The sequence below is a fragment of the Aspergillus versicolor genome (assembly GCF_001890125.1).
Source record: "Aspergillus versicolor CBS 583.65 unplaced genomic scaffold ASPVEscaffold_1, whole genome shotgun sequence".
Lineage (NCBI taxonomy): Eukaryota > Fungi > Ascomycota > Eurotiomycetes > Eurotiales > Aspergillaceae > Aspergillus > Aspergillus versicolor.
The window spans coordinates 1,236,035-1,257,843 of NW_024467524.1; the positions used below are offsets into that span (position 1 = coordinate 1,236,035).

Below are 21,809 nucleotides of genomic sequence, written 5' to 3' on the forward strand. Positions count from 1 at the left end.
GCCTTAATCACTCGGCCACCTTCCCAGGTTGTTATGCGAATTTGCTAAGTCTGCTATTACAAGACAAGGCTACACCTGTACTTCGCTTTGGATGACATAATCCAGCCCCTACACATGAAACCCTTCGAGCTATAGTGTCTTCACAGAAGCAGTTTCTTCTACATCTTTTAAGGGTTGAGTGCGCTAAGGAATTAATACTTCCGTTCCATACATCCCTCCTCTGTCATCAAAGCAAAAGGTTCAGATCTCCCAATATCACATCGCTAGCTACAGCATTTAAAAAAAAAAAAAAAAAAAAAAAAAAAAAAAAAAACTTAGGCAACCTTTTCATTGTTTTTGTTTACTAATATATCCTTCCGTAGGCTGCTAGCATGGATATCAGAAAAGGCCTTTATCCTCAAATTATCATGATGTGTAGATATGGAAAGTCATATACAAAGCCTTGATTCCAGCCAAAGCCAATTGCATTCCCAAATGCTCTCAAAGTTTGTTACTTCGCCGTTTTATGAGCTTTACCCAGCGACAGGGCCTCCTTCAACTTGCCCTGCCTATTTCGCCCGGCTTTGGGCCTCACATAAAGTCGACCCGATCCATCTTCATCTACGTCCGCAAACAACTTGAGGAGGGTGATCACGGTGTCCCTTTTCTTCAAGATGTCATCGCCCATTGTGCTTTTAATGTCTTCTGTTTTCTTCGTTTGTAAATTCAGCATATACTCATCAATCGAACCCTTGACGATCATCTTTATGCACTCCACGTTCTTCGTTTGTCCGTGTCGAAGTAAACGGCAGAATGCCTGGTTCTGAATGGCCTCATTCCACCAAAGATCGACAAGGATGCATTTATGTGCTACCGTCATGTCTAACCCAGTACCTCCAGTGTGGAGGCTGACGATTAGGATTGTGATATCTGGATTCTTCTCGAAGTCTTCAAGACTGCTGTGTCGAGCCGCAATCTTCATCTTACCAGATAACTAAGAATGCCCTGGTTAGAAGAGACTCGACTTCCTTGTTCTTGATCCAGGTACTTACACATCGGAACCCCCAGCGCTCCTCTTGACACATATCGGCCAGTATTCGGATGAAATCCGTGAACTGGCTAAATATAACCACTTTGGTGTCTTTGTTAGACCTCTTCCAGTCTTTTATGATTTTGCGGATTTCATTCAACTTTGCCCCAGGCATTCTAGCGCCACAGGCACGAATCCAATCCTTATCGTCGTCATCAGCCTCGGGATTGCCTATAGAGGCCAGTCAGTTCTGAGTAACAGATATTTCCGGGAAATTGCTATACCATTTTTCCTGGCCCTGCCTTTCCCGCTAATTAGATCCCCTATCATCTGCCTTCGGTCCTCAGGAGTTATTGGCTTCTCCAGTGCTACCTCTTCAGGTAAACCACAACGAGTGGCCTCTTCAATGAGGTTTGTGCATTTCTGGCATCTCGGTTTTGGTTTTTCAATGCTTCCTGGGACTGTTCCGGCATTCTCGGCCGCCATTTGGAGCTCAATAAAGCACTCCTCGCAGTATAGATGTAGACACGACGTAACCACCGTCTTGTCCGAAAAGAGGTCGCAATTTGGGCAAACAGTCCTGTCATATCTCTCAATAATTTCATTTTCCTGGTTAAGCCTTCTCATAAGCTCGTGAAATCTCTGGACGAGAACCGGATTATTTGTAAATATGTGGTTGTTGCTTATCTGATCCAGCTGCTCTTCTCTACGCTGCTGCACTAGGGTCCTGTAGTCGTTTTTGGCTGCGGCAAGCCAGGAATATATCTGCTTTGATGGGTCTGTATGTCCGGTATCCCCATTTTGTGAAATCTTGTTAAGCTCTCCCATCAGAGAATCATCCGAGCCCAGCAGGTGTTTGAGAAGGTGTTGCACCGTAAGCGGATGACTGCAGAACATGCGCAATCGTAGAATCATAGTAAGGCAGCATCTGCACTGAGCAGCCTTAAAATTTGGCTCAGCTCCCAGATCTATGGTTTGTTAGCTAACTGGCCGTGCTCAATTCTTACTTTCCCAGTCACGGGTTTGGATCACCAACCATTTATATTTTGGAAGAAATTTTGCTCAATGGCCTGATAGATCACCCACTCGGCCTCTGAAAATTCAACTTCGATTTTAATTTCGTTGATATCGGGAAGTTTGATAATCGGCAATGCAAAGAGTCGACTAGCATGTGTCCGGCGATACATGTAGGCTCTGAGTAAATTCGATAGGCGCTCATTTCCGAGATTGTCGTCTCGATAGTATGATATAAACTCAGCATGGTTCTTTATTCCTGGGACGTCAAGGAAGGAAAGAAGAGGGTAGAATTCTTCGTTGTAGCTGTGGGAATGTTAGTGTGGCCCAGCCATGCTTAACCGGCATTGTAGATTTCAGATGAACCTGACTATCTTCAAGGCCTTCAAAACTTACTTCATTACTGGAGTTCCAGATAAAAGCCATTTGTGCTGACCAACCAGTCCACGAACCCCAATGGATACGCTTGACTTCCAGTTCTTGATTGTATGTGCTTCTGTTTTGCAAGTTAATACCGAGCCAATGCTAGCTGCATGTAAATTTTCTCACCGTCAAGGACTATCCTGTGGAACTTTATCCGATGTAGAGGACCACGGTTTTCCTCGTAAATCTGGGCCCATTGCTCTCTTAGTGTTTCCTCATTACTCAGCTCCTTAGGTGGTTTGAATGTCGGGTAGGATGCTCGGATTTGCTCGTATGTAGTTACTCTAATAACCTTGAGTTAGAAATCTTTCTAATTTTTCATCAGCAGGGCTACTTACACGATTGAATAGCTCTGCAGGTCTGCGACGTCATCGAGCGTTGACAGCCGAGCCCTCGAATGATACTCAATTACTCTGCCGATGGACCCCTTCTCACAGTGTTTGCGCATTTGATCCATCCTGAGAAGGCCGTGAGTTAAGTCTATCCGTAATAGTTAACCTGTAGCATGCATACCAGTGTTTTGTCAGATGTGACGGCACGATAAGTAACGTTGTTTGAGTAGGATCCTCTGGATCCGAGGAGTGGCCATCCAGGATATTGACTGTTAAGATGTTAGGGCTCTAAAAAGAGAGATAGAAAAAACAACAACATTTAGCCATACCTAGTGCTTCGAGGGTTTTGCCAATTCCCATGACATCTGCTAGAATACCACCTCTTGGATCCTCGGGCGAATTCTCCCGCTCACGCTGTATATGTTAGTCTGATTCACCCAGAATTCGGCACTCACGGACCATAAAAGCGCATCCCAAGACCTGGCCTGAGTGTTAGTAACAGTTGTTCCATATAGGGGACTAAAAATCTGTACCTGGTAATTATACAAGCTCGTTTTGAGACCTTTCATCCTCCAGCCGCCTTCGGGGTCAGGTCTGACGCGCTTCGTGAACCTTTTTAGTGCGTCCTGTAGCCGAGTTTTATCATCTATCGCCTCCTCTCTGTCTTTGCAAGGAATGCTGGAAATAAGCTGGGCCAGGGCTTCCTTTTTATTAGTCGCGTTGAAGGCTGCAGGGCCTGGAAGCGCGGAGCTGGCATGTGCCTCTTCGATTACATTCGTTCTCAAATTCAGTGGCACCATGGAATTACCATTTGTGTTCTTATTCCCTTTGTCTTTAATACCAGGGTTTTCTTCCCAGCTTGAGCTGGTGTTTTGAGGTTTTCGGGGACCTCTTTTGCGCTTATCCTTTCTCTGTAGCCTTTCATGGATCGGTTCAAACCCAACTTCCATGCTCTTCCTCTTCTCTGCCGCAGAGATCCGAGGGCGGGGCTTTTTTCTCTTGATTCTAGGTGGGCTTGGGGCCGGTATGATGGGTTTGATGTTGTTTTCGACGGGTTGCTGGTCCAGTTCTAAGAGCTTATAGACCGGATCTGGATAAACTGGAGCGTTATGAACAAAAAGCTCATTGTCCACTTTTTGGACAATTTCCTGTTCGTTCTGTTTAGCTCTCTCAAGTTGCTCTTGTTTTTGCAAGGCTTTGCGGCTCTCATATGTCTTCTTGTGGATGTCCAGTTTCCTCTTGGCAGCTGCGTAAAGCACTCTATGCTCCAAGGTGGGATTGGCTATCGAATAAAACCATCTCTCAACAGATTCAAATCTAGGAGCATTAGTAACGGTGCCTATATATTGTATTCAAGAGTATACTCACTCCTCAATTTCCGCTCGATCCAAACCAGCGTCTTCTTGAGGAGACACAGTTACTCGGCTTGTGCCGGGACCGGCCAAGACATCAAGCATATCGACATCTTCAATCTCAGAGAGCCCTTTAAAATCCATCTCTGGGAGGGGCGGAAAGGCGAGGAAATTGTCATTTCCTGCAAAGGAGCCAGGAAGTGGGACTTCAGAACTCGAGTCTATCGAGTATTGTCAGCGTCCCTACTGCAAACAATTGACCTTTTGGATTGGCTGATCACTCACCTGTTCCCTGACGTATTCTCTGCCTTGCACGGTCACAGGCTGGCCTAGCATACTCAGGTAGTTTTCGATCTTTTGCGGCAGCCAGTATCACTGGGTCTGGCAAAAGCGTTTGAGAGCGCTGCACTTCAGCCATAGTGATCAATGGAAGCCGAAAGTTGAGTCGATGTACTTGAGATTGAGGATGGACGCCTCCAGGGAATTATGGTTGTGAGAAAGCGCGGAGGAATAATTAGCAGAGGGAGTATAAGATGTTCAGAGGGCAATGGCGGTTTTATCATGAGTGTGATGAATGAGTGTGATGGAAGTAGAAGAGGGTCAAGCTGTGGAAGGAGCCAAAATAATTGAAGGAATCGTAAGTAGTAGAAGTAGAAAAAGAAAGAAGGAATATGGGTATTTATAGAGGATCAAGATGTAGTTCCGGAAGAGGGTTGTAAGTGGTAGACGATGGCAGATAGGTGAGAAGAGGGGATTAAGGTAAAGACGAGAAGGAGATGGCAGAAGAGAAAAGAGTAGATATAGTTGTTGGGGAGAGAGAAGTATTTATAGCTCACGTAGTGAGGATTAGATCGAGGATACTTGGTCTTCAAGTGTATAGAAAGGAGAAGAAAAGATGAGATGCGCTAGGAGGGGGGAGCAACGTTAGAAAGAGGGTAAATAAAGCATTATCTGAGGTTTAACTGAAGTTTCTGTGATATTGTAGAGGAGATTTACGGGACATGGTATTGCTGAAGCGAGCGCGAAGCTATACAGAACCAAACCACTTTACCACACTCACCTCCAGAAAGAGAATATAAAATGAGCTCGGTGGTCTAATTAAGGCAATTTATTTAGAACCTGACCCACCCTTTTCTCAAGATCCGCTTAACAATGGGATCCAAATAAGTAGCTTGAATCATTGGACATGCTAGATAGACACTAGGAGCTACCAGCGAACCGCGAGTAGATTAAAAATATGGCAGCCTTTTGAGCAGTAACTATATCTAATATATAGTACTACGAGCACTTAAGTGGACAATTATGGAGCATCTTTCAATCATTAAACCATTCGACAATAAACATTAATCTAGGGAGGTCCTAGTAAGAATCTACGATATTAGGGTACAAAGTCCGCATTGTACACTTTGCTTCAATCACTCCTTCAAATTAATGCACAAAATACATAGACCAATCGGTAACAGCAACAAATATGACCGTGGTCAATGTCCAAATTTTTCCTTCAACGTATTTAGCTGCTGAAGCGCCTCTTCGCTGCCGCAGTGGGAGAGACAGCGGCTGAGGTAGGAGTGAGAGACGCAGAGGGCGAGGCCGAAAGAGAGGCGGATCCGGAAGGCGCAGGGCCAGGACCAAGGGCTGCGGAGCTTTGGTTTCCAACGCTGCCGACGAGAGGTCCAATGAAGAAGGGCTGGCCGCAAGGACTCGAAGGCGCCGTCACGCAGTCGCCAAGGAACTGGCCAAGTCGTCCAGATTGATCGCCGGTGCCGAGAACAAACTGGGGGTTGTAGGCGGGCAAAAGAGAGGAGCTGTTTGACGGGAAAACAACACCTGACTGCTGGGTCTTGAGCCAAGTAGCGTGCGCAGTGTGTTGCGCGGCCAGCCTAGCAAGAATAAACGAGACTTCCGGAGACTGGGTGTAGCCGGTAGCACCGAGGAGGGCACTGGAGGCATCGGCCTCAAGACGAAGGGCGTTCTTCACGTACTCCTCACCACTGGAAGAGCTCGGGAATGAGAAGCTGCAGGATGGGCTCGAGAAGCCAGGAACCTTAGTGGCGACCTGCTGGATAGCACGAACGCCCAAGCGGTTCTGTCTCTGGATGCCTCTGAGGTTCTGGGCATACTCCGCCCTCGAGCTGTTGGTAGCACCTGAAAAGAAGGTCTCGTTGAGTGGCTGACTGCTATAGAATCCCGAGAGCAAACTCTGGATTGCCCAAGCGTATTCAACAACTTCGGCGTCTGACGACTGAGGGGAGCAGCTGCCAGAGCTCTGAGCAACCGCAGACCCTGCAAGCAGGAGACCGCTCAAGACAGAGAAGAAGCGCATTATGACTTGGGTAGCGGTCGTAAGTAGATCTGGGTAGGAAGAATATAGCGAATGTGAGATGGGAGAGAAATAGATCAGCAGATCGACGGCGGAATTGAAAGCCTATATAAGCAGAAACTGTATGGCACATGGGGCCCACTAGGGCTGTCGAAAATTCTTCGCCGTCAAGACGGCATGGAATGCAACTGTATGATGCAATCAGAAAAGCTATACTTGAGGGAAATCAAGGCCATCTACTCCAGGAGGCGCAGATGTTCCACGCGGTTCTTGCATCACGACGTGCTCAAGTTGGGACTAACTGCGCCTCTCATAGGCAGGGAGGACCTCCCAACATGCCCACCCTTGGATGCGGATTTCTCATCCACTGCTGTGATATGGCAGTATGTACTGAGTGGATGGGTCAAGACTTGCAGAAATGGCCACCGTGATATCATGACATGGGGTCTCCCGGCAGTCATGGATGGGATGAAGCGGACGCGGACTGCCGACTCATGCCACAATCCGGGACAACGGGCCCTTATTTCCCCTTCCGATGGAAAACATAGCACGTTCGGTGGATCTAGATCAAGGTTTTGGATGCGCAATCTTCACCTGGTCCCGTCATTGACATCCAAGGCAGATTACCTCCGGATCGACCGGAGAACACAACCATAGATGCGGCCCACACTAGGCCCTATCTGGATCTACGAGAGTACATCACGTGACCTTATACTCACTGGATCCCGGGACTTCCGGGGGTTTCCTGCTATCTCGGGACTACATTAGGCTTGCGATGACAGCACTATTTAGATGAGGTTTCATCCAGTTTCATTTGTTTAAATCAAACTATGAGAGCTGTGCGATGTAGTATCAAGTGACCAAAGATAACACTCACTACCTGAGTGACGGTTACACAAACAACGGAAAAGATTTAAGCCAGGTGACACGCGAAAACATCAACCAATTCTGGATGCAAATTCACTCCAAGAAGATTTACATGGCCTGGGCAAGGATACCACCGGCTTTGAATGTGGTGGAGCCAGCAGCCACAGAGCCGCTCTTGTAACCACCCTCGGCGACGATCTCACTGTAGTTAGTGGAGCCACCACCGTTCCAGGCGAGGAGCTAGTAAGTTGGGTTAGTGTGGATTCCATAAGTATTGATCAAGAGCAACTTACGTTGGGTGTATCAGAAGGAATATCAGTCAGGACGTTTTCGGTGGCAATAGAGATAATGTCCTTCTTGAGCTTCTCGGGGGTGAAGTCAACAGCGAAAGCAGAGTCCTTTGATGGCTGGAGGGAAACAAAGTAGGCCAGGAGACCAGCAATGTGAGGAGAGGCCATGGAAGTTCCAGAGATGGTGTTGACGGCATGCTTGCTACCAATCCAGGTAGAGAGGATGTTGAGACCAGGAGCGAAGATATCCGTGCACTTGCCGTAGTTGGAGAAGTAAGCGCGCTCATCAGCGAGAGTTGAGGCTCCAACAGTAACGGCTTTCTCAGCGGCGGCGGGAGAGTAGCCACAAGCATCGGCGTTGTCATTACCAGCCGCAACAGCAAAGTGGAGACCAGCCTCAACACCAGCATTGACAGCATCCTCGAGGGTCTTCGACTTACCGCCGCCAAGACTCATATTGGCAACGCTACCCTTGAAGCCCTTGCCGCCCTTCTTGGCCTTCTTGAGATGAGCTTCAACAGCCCACTCAACACCCTGAACGACGTCGGCCATGGTACCAGAACCGCTCGATCTCAAAACCTTGACGGCATAGATGTTTGCCTTCTTAGAGACACCGTACTTCTCTCCGGCAATAGTACCTGAGCAGTGGGTTCCGTGCCCGTTGCCATCAATATCCTCATCATTGGTGGGGATAGTCTTGCCCCAGTGAGCACGGCCTCCAAAGTCTGCGTGATCAACGTTGATACCGGTATCAATCGTGTAGACATCAACGCCCTCGCCTCCTTCGGAAGCGTAGAGGTACTTGTTGAATGTACCGAAACTGAGTCTGTCCCGGTGGGAAATACGGGCCAAACCCCAAGGGGCGTTCTTTTCGACGGACGAATCTTCCATAGTATGAACCTCTGCGTTTCGCTCAATATATTCAACCTATATAGCTGCAGCGTCAGAAACCATGGCTCAGATAAGCTCAGGAAGTTCACTTACATCGGGGTGGTTGCGGATCTCTTCGATGGTATCCTCATGGAAGTGTCCACTGTAACCCATCAGGGATCCTGCAATGTTGAAAGTATCTTTTAGGCCATCAAAGATCTCTTCGCCAAATCCGAATTCCAAGCCGAGGAATCGCTTCTTTAGGTCCGACCGTCCAAGCTGCTGCCCATGGATGTCCTGCACCCAGCTGTGGTGAGCAGAGGCCGCATCGGAACCTACATGCTTCTTAAAGACGACAATGTAAGAGTCTGGGATTTCTTTCGCATTTGTGGAGGAAAGGACAGGAGCAGCTCCGTTGTGGATGGAGTCGACAACAACGGGCGATGCTGCAGCGAGCAGCGGGAGGAGCGAAAGGCCGAAGATGCCTTTCATGGTGGGCGGTAAAAATGTGGGAAACTCGACAAAACAAAAAAACCGCGGTGATTAAAGACTGGAACAGAGATACGGCGATCTAAATAAGATGATGGAGAGATGAGGATGGATAGAGGGAGATGGGGAGGTTGGATGGAGGAAGATGGGGAGGAGACGCCCGAGCTACTTATCAGCTGCACCCTTGAATGATGATGCAACCGGATTACGGTAATTTACGGGACAGGTGACTTTGCGGATCGGGTCTTGACTGGCTGTCGATCCGCCGCGATATGCGAGGTGGGGCGCCCGGGGTACAATACATACCGCCCATGCCTATCAATTACAGGTATGGCGGCAATACGTGTCCCGGTCACGCCTGATAAGCTGACCTGAGCAGCAACCGCCAGTCGGGGAACAACAAGCAGCATCCCCAAGCGCAGCTATATGTGCGATGTAGGTCCTTGGGATAGCTCTGCTCCGTAACTCATAATCGAGCCAAAAGAGGCAAACCTATAATCAATATGCCGCGCGGCATTCACAGGCGCTCTCGTCATGTGGGTGACTCATCAGACCCCAAGCTCCAGGCACCAGGAGGGCAAGCTCCGGAGGCGTGAGGAACTTGGGGAGGAGTTCCCTACCACCAGAATAGTTTAGCGTGTTACAAGGCAAAACTGGTCACTCGGCCAACTTCCCATTCAACCAAGCCAAGCCTGCGACTTCGCTGCTGATTGCTGATCTCGCCTCATTCTCCCATCCGATGATCGATGATGGCATTCGGGGCTTGCGAGCTGGCTTCAGACTGTCTTGTGCTCGCTGAGCTTCTAATTTTCTGGCATCGTTCGTTTCGTGCCGGGACTACCACCTTCTGAGGCTAATTTAGTCATTTTGTTGACTCGTTGGTTGAACTGTCAGCCGAGGGAGAGCTCCTCCCTCCTGAAGGAAATGCGGAGTAATTGGTGGAGTATATTCTTGTCAGCACGAAATGTGATTCTCTTTGTCTAAGTTTAGAGTGATTTAAGATACAGGTGTGATCCAAAAAGAAAAGTCAATTTTTCTTGATGCAGTGGCTTGCAACCACTTAGGTGATTAAGCATTATATAGAAACCCGGGACCTGCCTTAAAGATGGTCCCAAGAAGATATCACCAGCCTTTGGTGCGGGGCTCGAAACCACCTTTTATAAGCACAATCGAGCTCGGGGCACACCTGACAAGAAACAAAAATATCTCTGATATGACACTAATATCGATTTAACTACACCCAACTTGGAGTCGGGTTGTACTATGTGACGCACTGAAGCGACCGAAACTTGCATTTTATTTATATATGTACGGTGTAGATACTTGCGTTGTTATTGTTGCTCTTCACTGTGCTAACCACCGCCACTCGCTATATTGCAACTACGAGATAGCCCTGAGAAGCAGTCTTCATAGTCTATTAAAGACACCTTTTTGCTATTTTGTATGGCCGTTCGGAGCTGAGCAGCTTGTTTATAGCTGGGGAGCTGCGATAAGCCGCCAGGCCTTATCGATACCAGCGGCCCGCCAGTGGCAGTCTGGCCAGAATTAGTGGGACACTGGGATCCCGCTTGTCACCTGAGTAATCTGGAGCGATCGTTGCTTCAGCCTCTCGCCAAACGACACTGCCCCGTTTGTCGGCGACCGACGGTATTTGGAGATTTGCTGTCGATTGACGAAAGCAACAGAACCCACAAACTACAGGTATTCCATTGTTGTTGTCCTGGCTCAGTGCAATTGCTGATATTCCGGCAAAACAGGCTTTCCGTCCCGCCTTTCCTTCCACCTTTGCCCTTCGCCGCCGCCGACGCCGCATTCCCTCCAACAGCTTACCCAGACCTACAAATGAGGATTGTTCCGACCTTTGTCAAAGTGAAGGTTTGTGTCTGATGGTCGCTGGCTGTCAGATAGGTAGCAGGGGAGATTTCGCGGCGCAATGAACCGGGCCCTTTCGAACCTGTCGCCGCACTTTTCGCCTACCCAACGCTCATCTGCAGAGTTAGCACCAGTTGTCGACGAGCTAAATACTATCTGCGATGACCATGCTGCCGATTTCAACCTGACCGCTGCAGCTACCGAGTGTCTGCTCCGACTCCGCCACACACTGATAGATAACCCACACCCCGAGGAAGCGAAGGAATCATTCCGGCAACTGAACGGTTTTCAAACGCTTCTAAGCCTGATCAGGAAGCTTTCCGATCTCTATAACTCAGATACACAAACGAAGGAAGATAGAAAATGTCTGCTGGCGGTGTACAAGGATTGCCTGACCGTTCTCGCTGAGTGTTTGAAGGGCCACTTGGGGAATAAAAGGCATTTTGCGACTCGGATTCCCGGTGGGGGTCAAACAGCTTTAGAAGAGGCCTTTACTGTCTTAATCCTAAAGTTGGATGCTGCCCAAGGTGACGTTGAATATCTCTGTGGCAGTATCCTCGCAGCAGCCTTGTGTCAAGAAACTGTCGTAGATGTTTTCACGGCACTAACGACCAAGTTTCAGAGCGCAGACGGACCAGAAGTGTCTTATGGGGCTGTTAAGAAGGAAGTCGAACGCCTCATAGGAGACTCGGAGACGATTGAAGCGTCAGAACTTCTGGGGCCGTTCCTCCGAGTATGGTTGGAAGAATCTTCTCCATTCAAACCTGAGCAGACGCTCCAGAGGTTGGCTATACCAGCTTGCCTCTACCAGGTTGCCTCCATGTCTCAACGAAATGTCATGACCTTGCATGATACCGGAGTATTAAGCCTTATTCTCCCAATTTTGTTCAGTGAAGTTATTCCCGAAGCGGAGAAGTTACTTTACCAGGATCTTGCCCGAGAATTGTGCACCCAAGGGACAAGAAATGTGGATGATGCCGTATATCTTTACAAAAATGCCCATAAATGCCAGAGGACACTGCGGTTTCTTGTCGATGCACTCAAACGCTCCAAAGAGCCTCCATTCATTCAGTTTGATCTCTCATTGCACGGGTTTTGTTCCTTGGAATTCTCGACTCTGGGTCGTTCATTTCCTCCTGTTACATCTGCTGGATACACTTTCGCGGTCTGGGCACGTTTTGACCAATTTGATCCCAGTACGCATACCACCATTTTCGGCGCATTCGACTCGAGCCAGACATGTTTTCTCCTAGCGTACCTGGAGAAAGACACCAGGAACTTCATTTTGCAAACTTCTATCAAGGGCTCACGCCCAAGTGTGCGCTTTAAGTCTATGGCGTTTGAGCCTAATAGGTGGTACCATATCTGCGTTGTCCACAAGAAGCCCAGACCGCCATCATCCCATTCGCGCGCGTCTTTGTTTATAAATGGGGAATTTGTCGAGCAGTTAAGGATTGAGTACCCATGTGCGCCACTGGCCACTGCGATGAACCGCTCGCCTCGAGTTCAAGCTTTTCTTGGAACCCCGCGGGATCTTGCTATGAGAATTGGCAAAGGAGTATCGTCTAGTCGGTGGTCACTGGCTAATGCTCTTCTCTTTGGTGAGGCCTATAGTGACGATATGATTGCAGTCTTCTATAACCTAGGCCCTCGATATTATGGCAATTTTCAAGATTGTCTCGGGTCTTTCCAAACTTACAGAGCATCGGCAACATTAAATCTCCGTAATGAACACCTGCATCCTGGTAAAGAAGAACAATCAGATATTGTCACTGCCATTCGACGAAAAGCAAGCACCCTTGTTCGCGAGGGTGTTATCTTCATTAACGTCTCGCCGTGGTCCATACTTGACGACAATGACAATAATACTACAGACGAATCCCAGCTTATCAAGTCCCTTTCAAAACAAGCTACGAAAAACCTAAACCAACTAACCAAAGCCGGTGGCAACGCAATCGCTGTCAATGGAGCAAGCCCTGCCATCAATGACGCTCTTACTCAGGCCAATGGCATTGGGGTTCTGACAGGTGACCCGGTAATAACCTCACCACGCTCCCTCGATGATATGAGTTGGCAGGTTGGCGGTTGCACCGCAGTACATTTAAGTCTGATCCATGCGGCAACCTCCGTCGAGTCCACTCTTCTTGCGGTAGAAGCATTATATGAGGCGGTCCAAGACAATTGGCGAAACAGTGAAGCGATGGAGAAAGAGAATGGGTATGCAATTCTTTCAACCCTTTTACGGGAAAAACTTGGTTGGGGCTGGGGAGGTTTCACTACTTCAACCAGGACGATCGCTGTTTGCTCTAACAATGAGCAACGATCTACCCTGTCTCTTGAACTTCTTCGCTTGACCTTGAGATTTGTTGGGTACAATTTTGACCAGCTAAACCGCTCCATCATAACAAACCCGCTTGCCTATAGGGTATTGCTCGTGGATTTGGAAATTTGGAGGCATGGCGAACTCCCTGTAGTAGAGTTGTACTACTCACAGTTTTGCGTTTTTGCTAGCGAGAGCCAGTTCCGTCGGTTTAACTCGAAGCGGCTCGCAAGGATGCGTAAGTTTCAAGTGATTGCAGTTTGAAATATCTAGCTCACAAGTACTAGGCGTTAACAAGAAGTTGCTCGAGGCCCTAAAAGGCGGAAGCTTTACGCCAGAAATACTGCGGCCCTTCACTTCCGCCTTTAGCTCACTGATGGAAAACACTTTATCAGCGGATTTGCTTCGTTCTCTGGCGCTTTTTATCACGTACTCTCTGCACAAGCCTAAAGAACCTAGCGGGCTACAGAAAAAGAAAAGCATTCGGTTCAGGGCTAATTCAGGCGCACGGCCCCCTTCAACTGACGATGGGAAAAGCATGCCAACCATCAAGGTTGCTATTGAGATGCTCCGCATGTTTTGTTCTCTGCTTTGCGACACCCACGATCTCGGACCAATAAAAAAATTCGCCAAAACGGTTACAAACAAGGTACGTGCATGTGGGAGCTAGGCGTACCATATCTAACTCTATCATAGTGGCTCCTGTATCTCATGTGTGAGGACGAGCCAGAAATTGTCGTTCTGGCGACTAGGATACTAGCCCGGGTTATTGTGACCAGCGGCAACACGTATAATAAGAGGTTTCACGAGAAGAACGGTGGGTATGTTATCATGCGAGGCTGCATGAAACGATGGTGGAATATACCTGCCTTGTGGCCTCTTTGCTTTTCTATTTTCTTTGGACTCGATCTTGGCACAGCGATGGCTGAAAAGTCCTTTGATTGTGCTTCACTTTTCGAAGTATTGATGGGGAACGAAACAGAGGTCTTCTTCCCTGAGATGTTTCCTGTTATTACAGAAATGATACAGAGTGCACTAAGGAAGTCTGTCGTGGCTCACGGGGATGCGCATGGACTCGACATAGATCACACTGTTAAGCCTCTCATGGCCTACTCCATGCCGGTCGACACTAGCGATCAGGAAGCTTCACTCCTGGCTACAATCATTGAATTTCTCGCTGGCTTACATCTAAATTCCGAGGGATTCCGTGAATATATGGCGCAGTCCGAGTACATCCCACATCTGCTTTCGGCCCTGTTTCCGGTTGTCGTTGGTTCAGATTCCGTGAGCGCAGACATTGAATTGTCCTACCGCATCAGTGGCCTTGGTCTTGATGATAGGAACCCCATTAGCCCTCCTACATCCAGCGGGGCGAGCGAGCTGCACACAACAACTGTTGAAAATCCGGTGACTCGCGACGGAGCTAGTGGGTCTTTGCCGCGTCCATCGTCCTTCATCCTTGTGTCATCAGACCGCGGAAAATATCCCGGCGCGCCTTTACGGATAAAACATGCCTTTGTCCCCGGAAGCGTCAACATTGAGGGAACGACTGAACATCCGTTCATCCAACGGATTTTATGCCTAATATTGTCTATACTTTCAGAACAGCTCCTTGAGCGGAAGGATTTCTCCGGACTGGGACTTTTCTCAAAGACGCCACCCGGCTTCCTTGAACACCAAGCATATTTCAACTCGTGGGTGCTAAGAAAACTCCTTCAAACGTTGCAAAACGTGGTTTTCTCCAAAACCGAATTGCTGGCGGAACCACGGATTATCACGAACCTAGGACGTTTCACAACTCATTTAACAGAAGCAACACTCGAGGGATGGTTTGTGGACGGTACAGGCGCGACTCTTGAATTCGCGGGAACAATACTGGAATACCTCCAACGTCCTGACGTCTCGAGTTTGAAGAGCATAAGGCTGTGTAGCCAGATAATTGCGACAATTCACTCGAACGTATTCCGTGTTATCCTAATTCAACTTACCGAAACTAAGGGGGCAGATGCGCTGGCCTTTTTCAAACGCCTATCCTATTGGCAAGTTGTGCTTTTGCAGGCAGGAGAGTCTCAGTCGGACTACTTACAGTTGCTATGCTACCTACTTTACACTAAACTGATTGACAAAGACCACGATGTGCGCGTGGCTGCTGCGGGTCTTTTCAGAGTTATCATGGTTCAGAAGCCAGCCGAACTGTTTATGATATTGAATCATGCAGCGGCCCCCCTTCAGGAACGTCTTTCGGGAGGGTTCGAAGCTCTTGTCGGCATGGACGACACTGCCTTTTTGCAATGGATAGACGACCAGTCAGAGGATCTCAATTCTTTGTTTTTGGGAAATATTTCAAGATACTGGGAGGAGTTCATTCAAGAACAAAACACAGCTGTGGAAAACTCCTCACGTAACCGAATGTCAAAACGCCACGAAAAGTTGAAGCAGCTGAGCCAGCTTGAGAAGGCCAGGGATGAAGTAATGCGCAGACACGAAGTTACGTTTCCTCATTGGATCTCGAATATTACCGCTTCCGAATTGTTGAGGTATCAGAGAGCTTTGCAAGACCAACAGGATAGCCATGTGTTCATGTTGAACTCATTTTCTCGGCTGACCTTGGAGTTGCGGCGACATGGGGGTCTCCTAGCGGAAGAGGCGGAGAGGAAATGGCGACTTGACCAAACTGAAGGCAGAAGCCGTATGCGACTTCGTATAGTCCCCGACGAATCGGGAGAGAGGCAGGATTATCAACCGAAACGTAAAGCGTCAGAGCCCCCCGCAATGAAAATAGATGCAGCAGGGCCCTCTTCCGAGGCAGATACTCTTGCTTTACATCCTGGACCCCTTGATGATGAACGATCGGATGATCATTCTCATGGCATTGGCCCGGAGAATGGTAGTGTCATGGAGGAAAGTTTCGAGATGATCGACGACCCGAAAGCAGACCTCGAAGATTATGAGGACAAGAACCGCAAAGTCATGAGAAGTCTACACCGTGGTGACCAGGTCGAAAATCTTTGTAACGTGTCTCGGATTGTTGGTCTTGAAGCCTTTGAAGGACTGTTGATCCAGGGTAAAGATCACATCTACATTCTTGATAATTTCTTCCAACGATGCGATGGTGAAATTGTCAATGTTTCACAGGCTCCCAGTGACGAGCGCGATCCATATGTTCGAATGATCGCTGGCAGAGAAGCGAGCGAACGCAAACCACAGCAGTACGAAACGAGGAGTTGGAAATGGACGGACCTGGTCAGCGTGTCTAAAAGACGATTCCTGTTCCGTGATGTGTCACTCGAGATATTCTTCACCGATGGAAACAGCTATTTGTTGACGCTTATTTCATCCAAGGCTCGAGACCTTCTATGCAACCAACTTGCGAACAAGGCTCCTCAGGTGACAGGAAGTGTTGGACACTCGCGGCCGGAGGATGTTTGGAGATTCGAGACACTTCGAAGCTCTGACGATGCGCCGCAGTCACTCGGCTCAAAATTCGCTAGTGTCTTCGGTCATTCACCAGTATACCCAGCGACTCGTAAATGGGTAAAGGGGGAGATTTCCAACTTCCATTACCTGATGTTAATAAACACCCTTGCTGGGAGGACATTCAACGACCTGACACAATACCCTGTTTTCCCCTGGGTAATTGCCGACTATACAAGTCAGGAACTGGATCTGACCAGTCCGAAGAGTTTCCGTGACCTGTCCAAGCCTATGGGGTGTCAGACACCAGAACGTGAGGCCGAGTTTAGGGAACGGTACCAAGCCTTTGCAGAAATGGGTGACGGTGATGCCCCACCGTTCCATTTCGGTACTCACTACTCCTCGGCGATGATCGTGAGCTCATATCTTATTCGACTACAGCCCTTCGTGAAATCATATCTCTTGTTGCAGGGAGGAACTTTCGACCATGCTGACCGTCTTTTTTACTCTGTCAGGAAGGCTTGGGAGTCTTCCTCGCGAGGAAATATGTCAGATGTGAGGGAATTGATTCCCGAATTCTTCTACCTCCCTGAGTTCCTGGTCAATTCCAACAAGTACGATTTTGGGGTTCCGCAAAACATGACGACCGCGATTGACTCGGTGGAATTACCGCCGTGGGCAAAGGGGGACCCCAAGGTATTCATCGCCAAGAACCGAGAAGCACTGGAAAGCCCTTACGTGACGCGGAATCTACATCACTGGATTGACTTGGTTTTTGGATGCAAGCAGAAAGGCGAGGCTGCCGTTGAGGCAGTAAATGTCTTCCACCATCTTTCCTACCAAGGTGCTAAGGATGTCGACACCATCAATGATCCCGTAGAACGACTCGCCACGATAGGGATTATACACAACTTTGGACAGACGCCACACCAGATCTTCAATCGCCCTCATCCTCAGAGCGAAACACATAGATACAAGATCCCGCGATTAGATTCTCTTGCTGAGTCACTTACCCAGCAGCCCCTTTCACTTCTTGGTAAGATCCCCTACAAATAGTGCCGCCGCTGGTTGGTCTGTTTAACATTAAACTTTTCTAGAAACTGGAGAGCGAGTTTCATCTCTATGCATGAAGCATGACCGGCTATTATGTACCGCTGCCTTACGGCTGAATATACCACCAACTTACGATAAGTATTTGGAATGGGGTTTCTTCGACGGCAGCGTTAGATTCTACTCTGCAGATAATCGAAAGGTGGGAACAGATATATCGTGTGTTTTAATAAGACTGCTAATTAACGAACAGCTACTCGGTCACTTCGAGCACCTCCACGTGGGTCAGCTGGCTGCTGTAGTTTTCGCCGATTCCCGAACATTGGTTACTGCAGGCACTGACTGCACCATCTCAATATGGACGTTCACGGCAACAGCAAAATCCGTAGATCTACAACCTGCTGGGTCCTTATTCGGGCATCATACGCCAGTAACCGTGCTCGCGGTGTCGCGGTCATTTAGTACTCTATTATCTGCGTCAGTTGACGGCCAGCTCATGCTCTGGGATCTGAACCGCCAGTGCTTTGTCCGTGACCTTCCAAACAGCGGAACCGTCGATGTAAGTTTTACCCTTTCCGTACTTACAATGACGAGTCAGCTAATTTGAACCCAGTGTGCTCGAATCAACGACGTGACCGGTGAAATCGCAGTTTGTCGAGGAAACCACGTCAGCCTCTATACTCTGAACGGAGCGGCATTGCTCGAACAGGCTGTCTGCGACTCAGCCGATGATAAGACACTGTCATGCGTCTTCTACGAGGGGGTTGGAGACGAGTGGCAAGAGCGCGAGTTGCTCTTTACCGGCCATAAACGAGGAGTCGTCAACGTAAGTAGCGGCGAGACACAGTCTGGTTGACAAGCATGGTACTGAGATATTGCAGGTTTGGAGCAAAATGATCCGAAACGGCCGCTTTGAGCTGGAGTTGATTCGCCAGCTCCATCACGTCGACAATAACCGTGATAATGGGGCAAATATCTCTGCAGGTATCAGCTGTATCCTAGCACTCCCCCACGTTGTGTACACTGGGGATGAGATGGGAAGAGTGGTAAGTGGCGATAGAGTATCTGGGGCCCAAAGCCTTGTATACCCTTGCTGATGCTTTCTAGTACGAATGGAGTTGTGTCCAACGCCGATAGTCCCCGATAGATTTTGTTGAGCTGGTTACCGGTGACTCGAAGGTAGCACATGTCCAAAGGCGCGGTGTCTGATAAAACTCCATATTCAACCGCGGGGCAGTTGTGCTTGATGTTTTTCCTGTTTTCCCGAAAGTTACGACCCCCTGCTTTTGTTCTTTGGGTCTGAGCGTTTCCAATTACCGATAATCCGTCCCCGATTGAATAGATATGGGCGGCTACTTCTCCCTAAAAAGGTAATCTTGCAAAGGTAATCTTGCAAAAGTTGCTACTACGGGTATACTATGTAGTACGGAGCACATCGCTCCTATAGAATATCAGAACCTCACGGAACTCTGGGGCACTCGGCCTTGCTGGCGATGATGGGGGGAAGTGGAGATGAGGCTAACCACAGGTTGCATATCGGTAACCTGTCACACTCTCGCGGACACCTGATTCCGGTGAAAGAAAAGGCTTTGGATCGCTGCATGTGTGGGAGTGGGAAACGGAGTGGAGTGGATCGGCCATGCGTTGCCGGAGCACACTGGACCGAGTAAGAGAGGAAAAACAGAGGGGCATCTCCGGGGAGATGTCTGATATTTTGGCATAGTATTGACGGACAATAGACGAACATAGCAATTAATGAGCGCCATCCGGTGAGTGAAGCTCGGATGAGGAATGAATATCAACTATCAAAAGAAGCTTTTATACAAACCATTCTGTTTTATTATGATTGTTATGCCCTGTCAGTCATCAATACTGGCGTCTTAGTCATGGGTTACCCCTCCGGAACGTTCTAATAGCGTCATATGCCCAGCCAGAGCCCCACCATGTCCAACCCTCTTCAAGGTGACCTCAAGGTGAACCACGAAAACATCAATGCCAGAGATCGCCACGTCTTCCTAATTTAAGTTCATTTAAGAATCCCCTCGCCATCTCTGTTCTCCTTCTTCAACCTTTCTCCAACTATCTGTTCAACCGATTTCTTTCTTTCATCAACTCTTCTATCCTACATTCACAATGTCTTCTCTTGAACAGCTCAAGTCTACTGGCACCGTAAGCTACCTATCACCTGAAGCTTTGACTCTCATTTCTTCTGAAGAGGTGGCTAACCAAGTAATGCTATGCAATTAGGTTGTCGTTTGCGACTCCGGTGACTTCGCCACCATTGACAAGTACAAGCCTCAGGATGCCACCACCAACCCCTCTCTCATCCTTGCTGCTTCCAAGAAGCCCGAGTATGCCAGCCTGATCGATGCTGCCGTTGCGAAGGGTAAGACCCAAGGCAAGACCGTCGATGAGCAGGTTGACGCCACCCTTGACAACCTCCTCGTTGAGTTCGGCAAGAAGATCCTCGAGATCATCCCCGGCAAGGTCTCTACTGAGGTCGATGCCCGCTTCTCATTCGACACCAAGGCTTCCGTCGACAAGGCTCTTCACATCATCAAGGTACGGGGGCGATCCATTTCTGATCCTTTCAGTTCATTGCTAACTTCAAACAGCTCTACGAAGAGGCCGGCATCTCGAAGGACCGCATCCTCATCAAGATCGCCTCCACCTGGGAGGGTATCCAGGCCGCTTACATCCTGCAGTCCCAGCACGGCATCAACTGCAACCTGACTCTCATGTTCTCCCTTGTCCAGGCCATTGCCGCTGCTGAGGCTGGTGCCTTCCTCATCTCTCCCTTCGTCGGCCGTATCCTTGACTGGTACAAGGCCGCTCACAAGCGCGACTACACCAAGGAGGAGGACCCCGGTGTCAAGTCTGTCCAGAGCATCTTCAACTACTACAAGAAGTTTGGCTACAAGACCATTGTCATGGGTGCCTCCTTCCGTAACGTCGGTGAAATCACTGAGCTCGCTGGCTGTGACTATCTGACCATCTCCGTACGTGATAACAATTCCTCCTATTCTTCTTGGGTGCCCAGTACTAACATGCATTTTAGCCCGGTCTGCTCGAGGATCTGTACAACTCGAAGGACGCCGTCCCCAAGAAGCTTGACTCCTCTTCCGCCACCAGCCTCGACATCTCCAAGCGCAGCTACCTCAAGGATGAGGCTCTGTTCCGCTTCGATTTCAACGAGGAGGCCATGGCCGTCGAGAAGCTCCGTGAGGGTATCTCGAAGTTCGCGGCCGATGCCGTGACCCTAAAGGATATCCTGAAGCAGAAGGTTCAGGCGTAGAGAATGGCACCGGATGCCCCGCGCTGAGATTCTTTCGTTTGTGTAAAAATTGGCGATTGCAAAAATTTGCTTAGAAGATATGAATTTACGGAATACCATGTTTTATACCTTTTACCGCCGAGTCTTGAAGTTAACGATGAGTTCGTAAAATAGAAGCAACGTAGTTGTGGAAGTAATCGGAGATTGAGGACGGGAATTGCGTGCGAGACGGAAGTGGGTTCGGGAGCCTTGGGTATCCTGAGCTCCCCAGTAGCCGTTCCAAAGCCATAGGAGTGCCATTATTTTGAATCACCTGTTCAACTCAGTTAACCAAAAATGGTGGTAGTCTCTTAGGTCTACAACATATTAAACCGGTTGGGAGTTCATTGATGCAAGGCTGCTATGTTGAGGATTGTTACACAGCACAATGTTGCCAGCTGGTTCTGATGGAGTGCTATGGTGGGGGCTTGTCCGAGACCTCCAATTTGAGCTGATGGAGTCGACTCCAGGCTGGCCATTTTATGGTTGTTGTTATTACTATTTTCCTACCGTTCAATCATGATATAGTTCAAATTGTCCTCATGATGATAGCAAATTTACTCAGAGTCAGGTGTCGCCCAGTAATTGAGTGAGTCTGGATTGCACTGCTTAGGAATCTCCCGAGAGCTTCCCCTCAGCGGCACCGAAAACGTCATTCCGGCACGGCCGCCAGGTGGGGTGGTTCACGAAAACCACCAAGAGGGGGAAAGAGCTGTGAGGTGACTGGTAGGAATTGTCATCGACAAACCCGCGAGCCTGTGGGCAGAATCGAAGCCCGTCGAATAATTCGCATCCCCCAGCCCTCGGGCTATCCAGTCAAGCGTCTTAAGGTTACCCCTCGTCTCTCATCACTTCGCTTCCCCCCGTTTCCTTC

The 21,809-nt window shown here is 48.8% G+C and overlaps 5 protein-coding genes across 5 annotated transcripts; 2 read left to right on the forward strand and 3 right to left on the reverse strand.

Annotated features, from left to right (window-relative positions):
- Positions 1-490: 490 nt before the first annotated feature.
- Positions 491-4,548, reverse strand: ASPVEDRAFT_78017 (putative SNF2 family helicase; the record flags this gene model as incomplete). The annotated part of the gene is made up of 13 exons (XM_040816472.1): positions 491-973; positions 1,032-1,240; positions 1,294-1,977; positions 2,046-2,329; positions 2,420-2,519; positions 2,573-2,730; positions 2,785-2,904; positions 2,960-3,047; positions 3,108-3,192; positions 3,238-3,258; positions 3,312-4,095; positions 4,147-4,351; positions 4,416-4,548. 13 exons carry the CDS (start codon positions 4,546-4,548, stop codon positions 491-493), a joined length of 3,354 nt encoding a protein of 1,117 aa, XP_040662005.1.
- A 1,092-nt stretch (positions 4,549-5,640) lies between these two features.
- Positions 5,641-6,453, reverse strand: ASPVEDRAFT_23263 (uncharacterized protein; the record flags this gene model as incomplete). The annotated part of the gene is made up of 1 exon (XM_040809531.1): positions 5,641-6,453. One exon carries the CDS (start codon positions 6,451-6,453, stop codon positions 5,641-5,643), a length of 813 nt encoding a protein of 270 aa, XP_040662006.1.
- A 732-nt stretch (positions 6,454-7,185) lies between these two features.
- Positions 7,186-9,100, reverse strand: ASPVEDRAFT_35611 (S8 family peptidase). Its single transcript, XM_040811034.1, has 3 exons — positions 8,592-9,100; positions 7,611-8,534; positions 7,186-7,557 (listed from the first exon to the last, which is right to left on the reverse strand). The coding sequence occupies exons 1-3, from the start codon at positions 8,967-8,969 to the stop codon at positions 7,426-7,428; spliced, it is 1,434 nt and encodes a 477-aa protein (XP_040662007.1). The 5' UTR covers positions 8,970-9,100; the 3' UTR covers positions 7,186-7,425.
- Positions 9,101-10,899: 1,799 nt separating this feature from the next.
- ASPVEDRAFT_78020 (Beige/BEACH domain protein) lies at positions 10,900-18,759 on the forward strand (the record flags this gene model as incomplete). Its single annotated transcript, XM_040816473.1, has 8 exons — positions 10,900-13,396; positions 13,446-13,807; positions 13,855-17,608; positions 17,670-17,824; positions 17,876-18,181; positions 18,236-18,448; positions 18,504-18,668; positions 18,730-18,759. 8 exons carry the CDS (start codon positions 10,900-10,902, stop codon positions 18,757-18,759), a joined length of 7,482 nt encoding a protein of 2,493 aa, XP_040662008.1.
- A 996-nt stretch (positions 18,760-19,755) lies between these two features.
- Positions 19,756-20,917, forward strand: ASPVEDRAFT_78021 (sedoheptulose-7-phosphate:D-glyceraldehyde-3-phosphate transaldolase TAL1; the record flags this gene model as incomplete). The annotated part of the gene is made up of 4 exons (XM_040816474.1): positions 19,756-19,791; positions 19,870-20,184; positions 20,238-20,621; positions 20,681-20,917. 4 exons carry the CDS (start codon positions 19,756-19,758, stop codon positions 20,915-20,917), a joined length of 972 nt encoding a protein of 323 aa, XP_040662009.1.
- Positions 20,918-21,809: the final 892 nt, after the last annotated feature.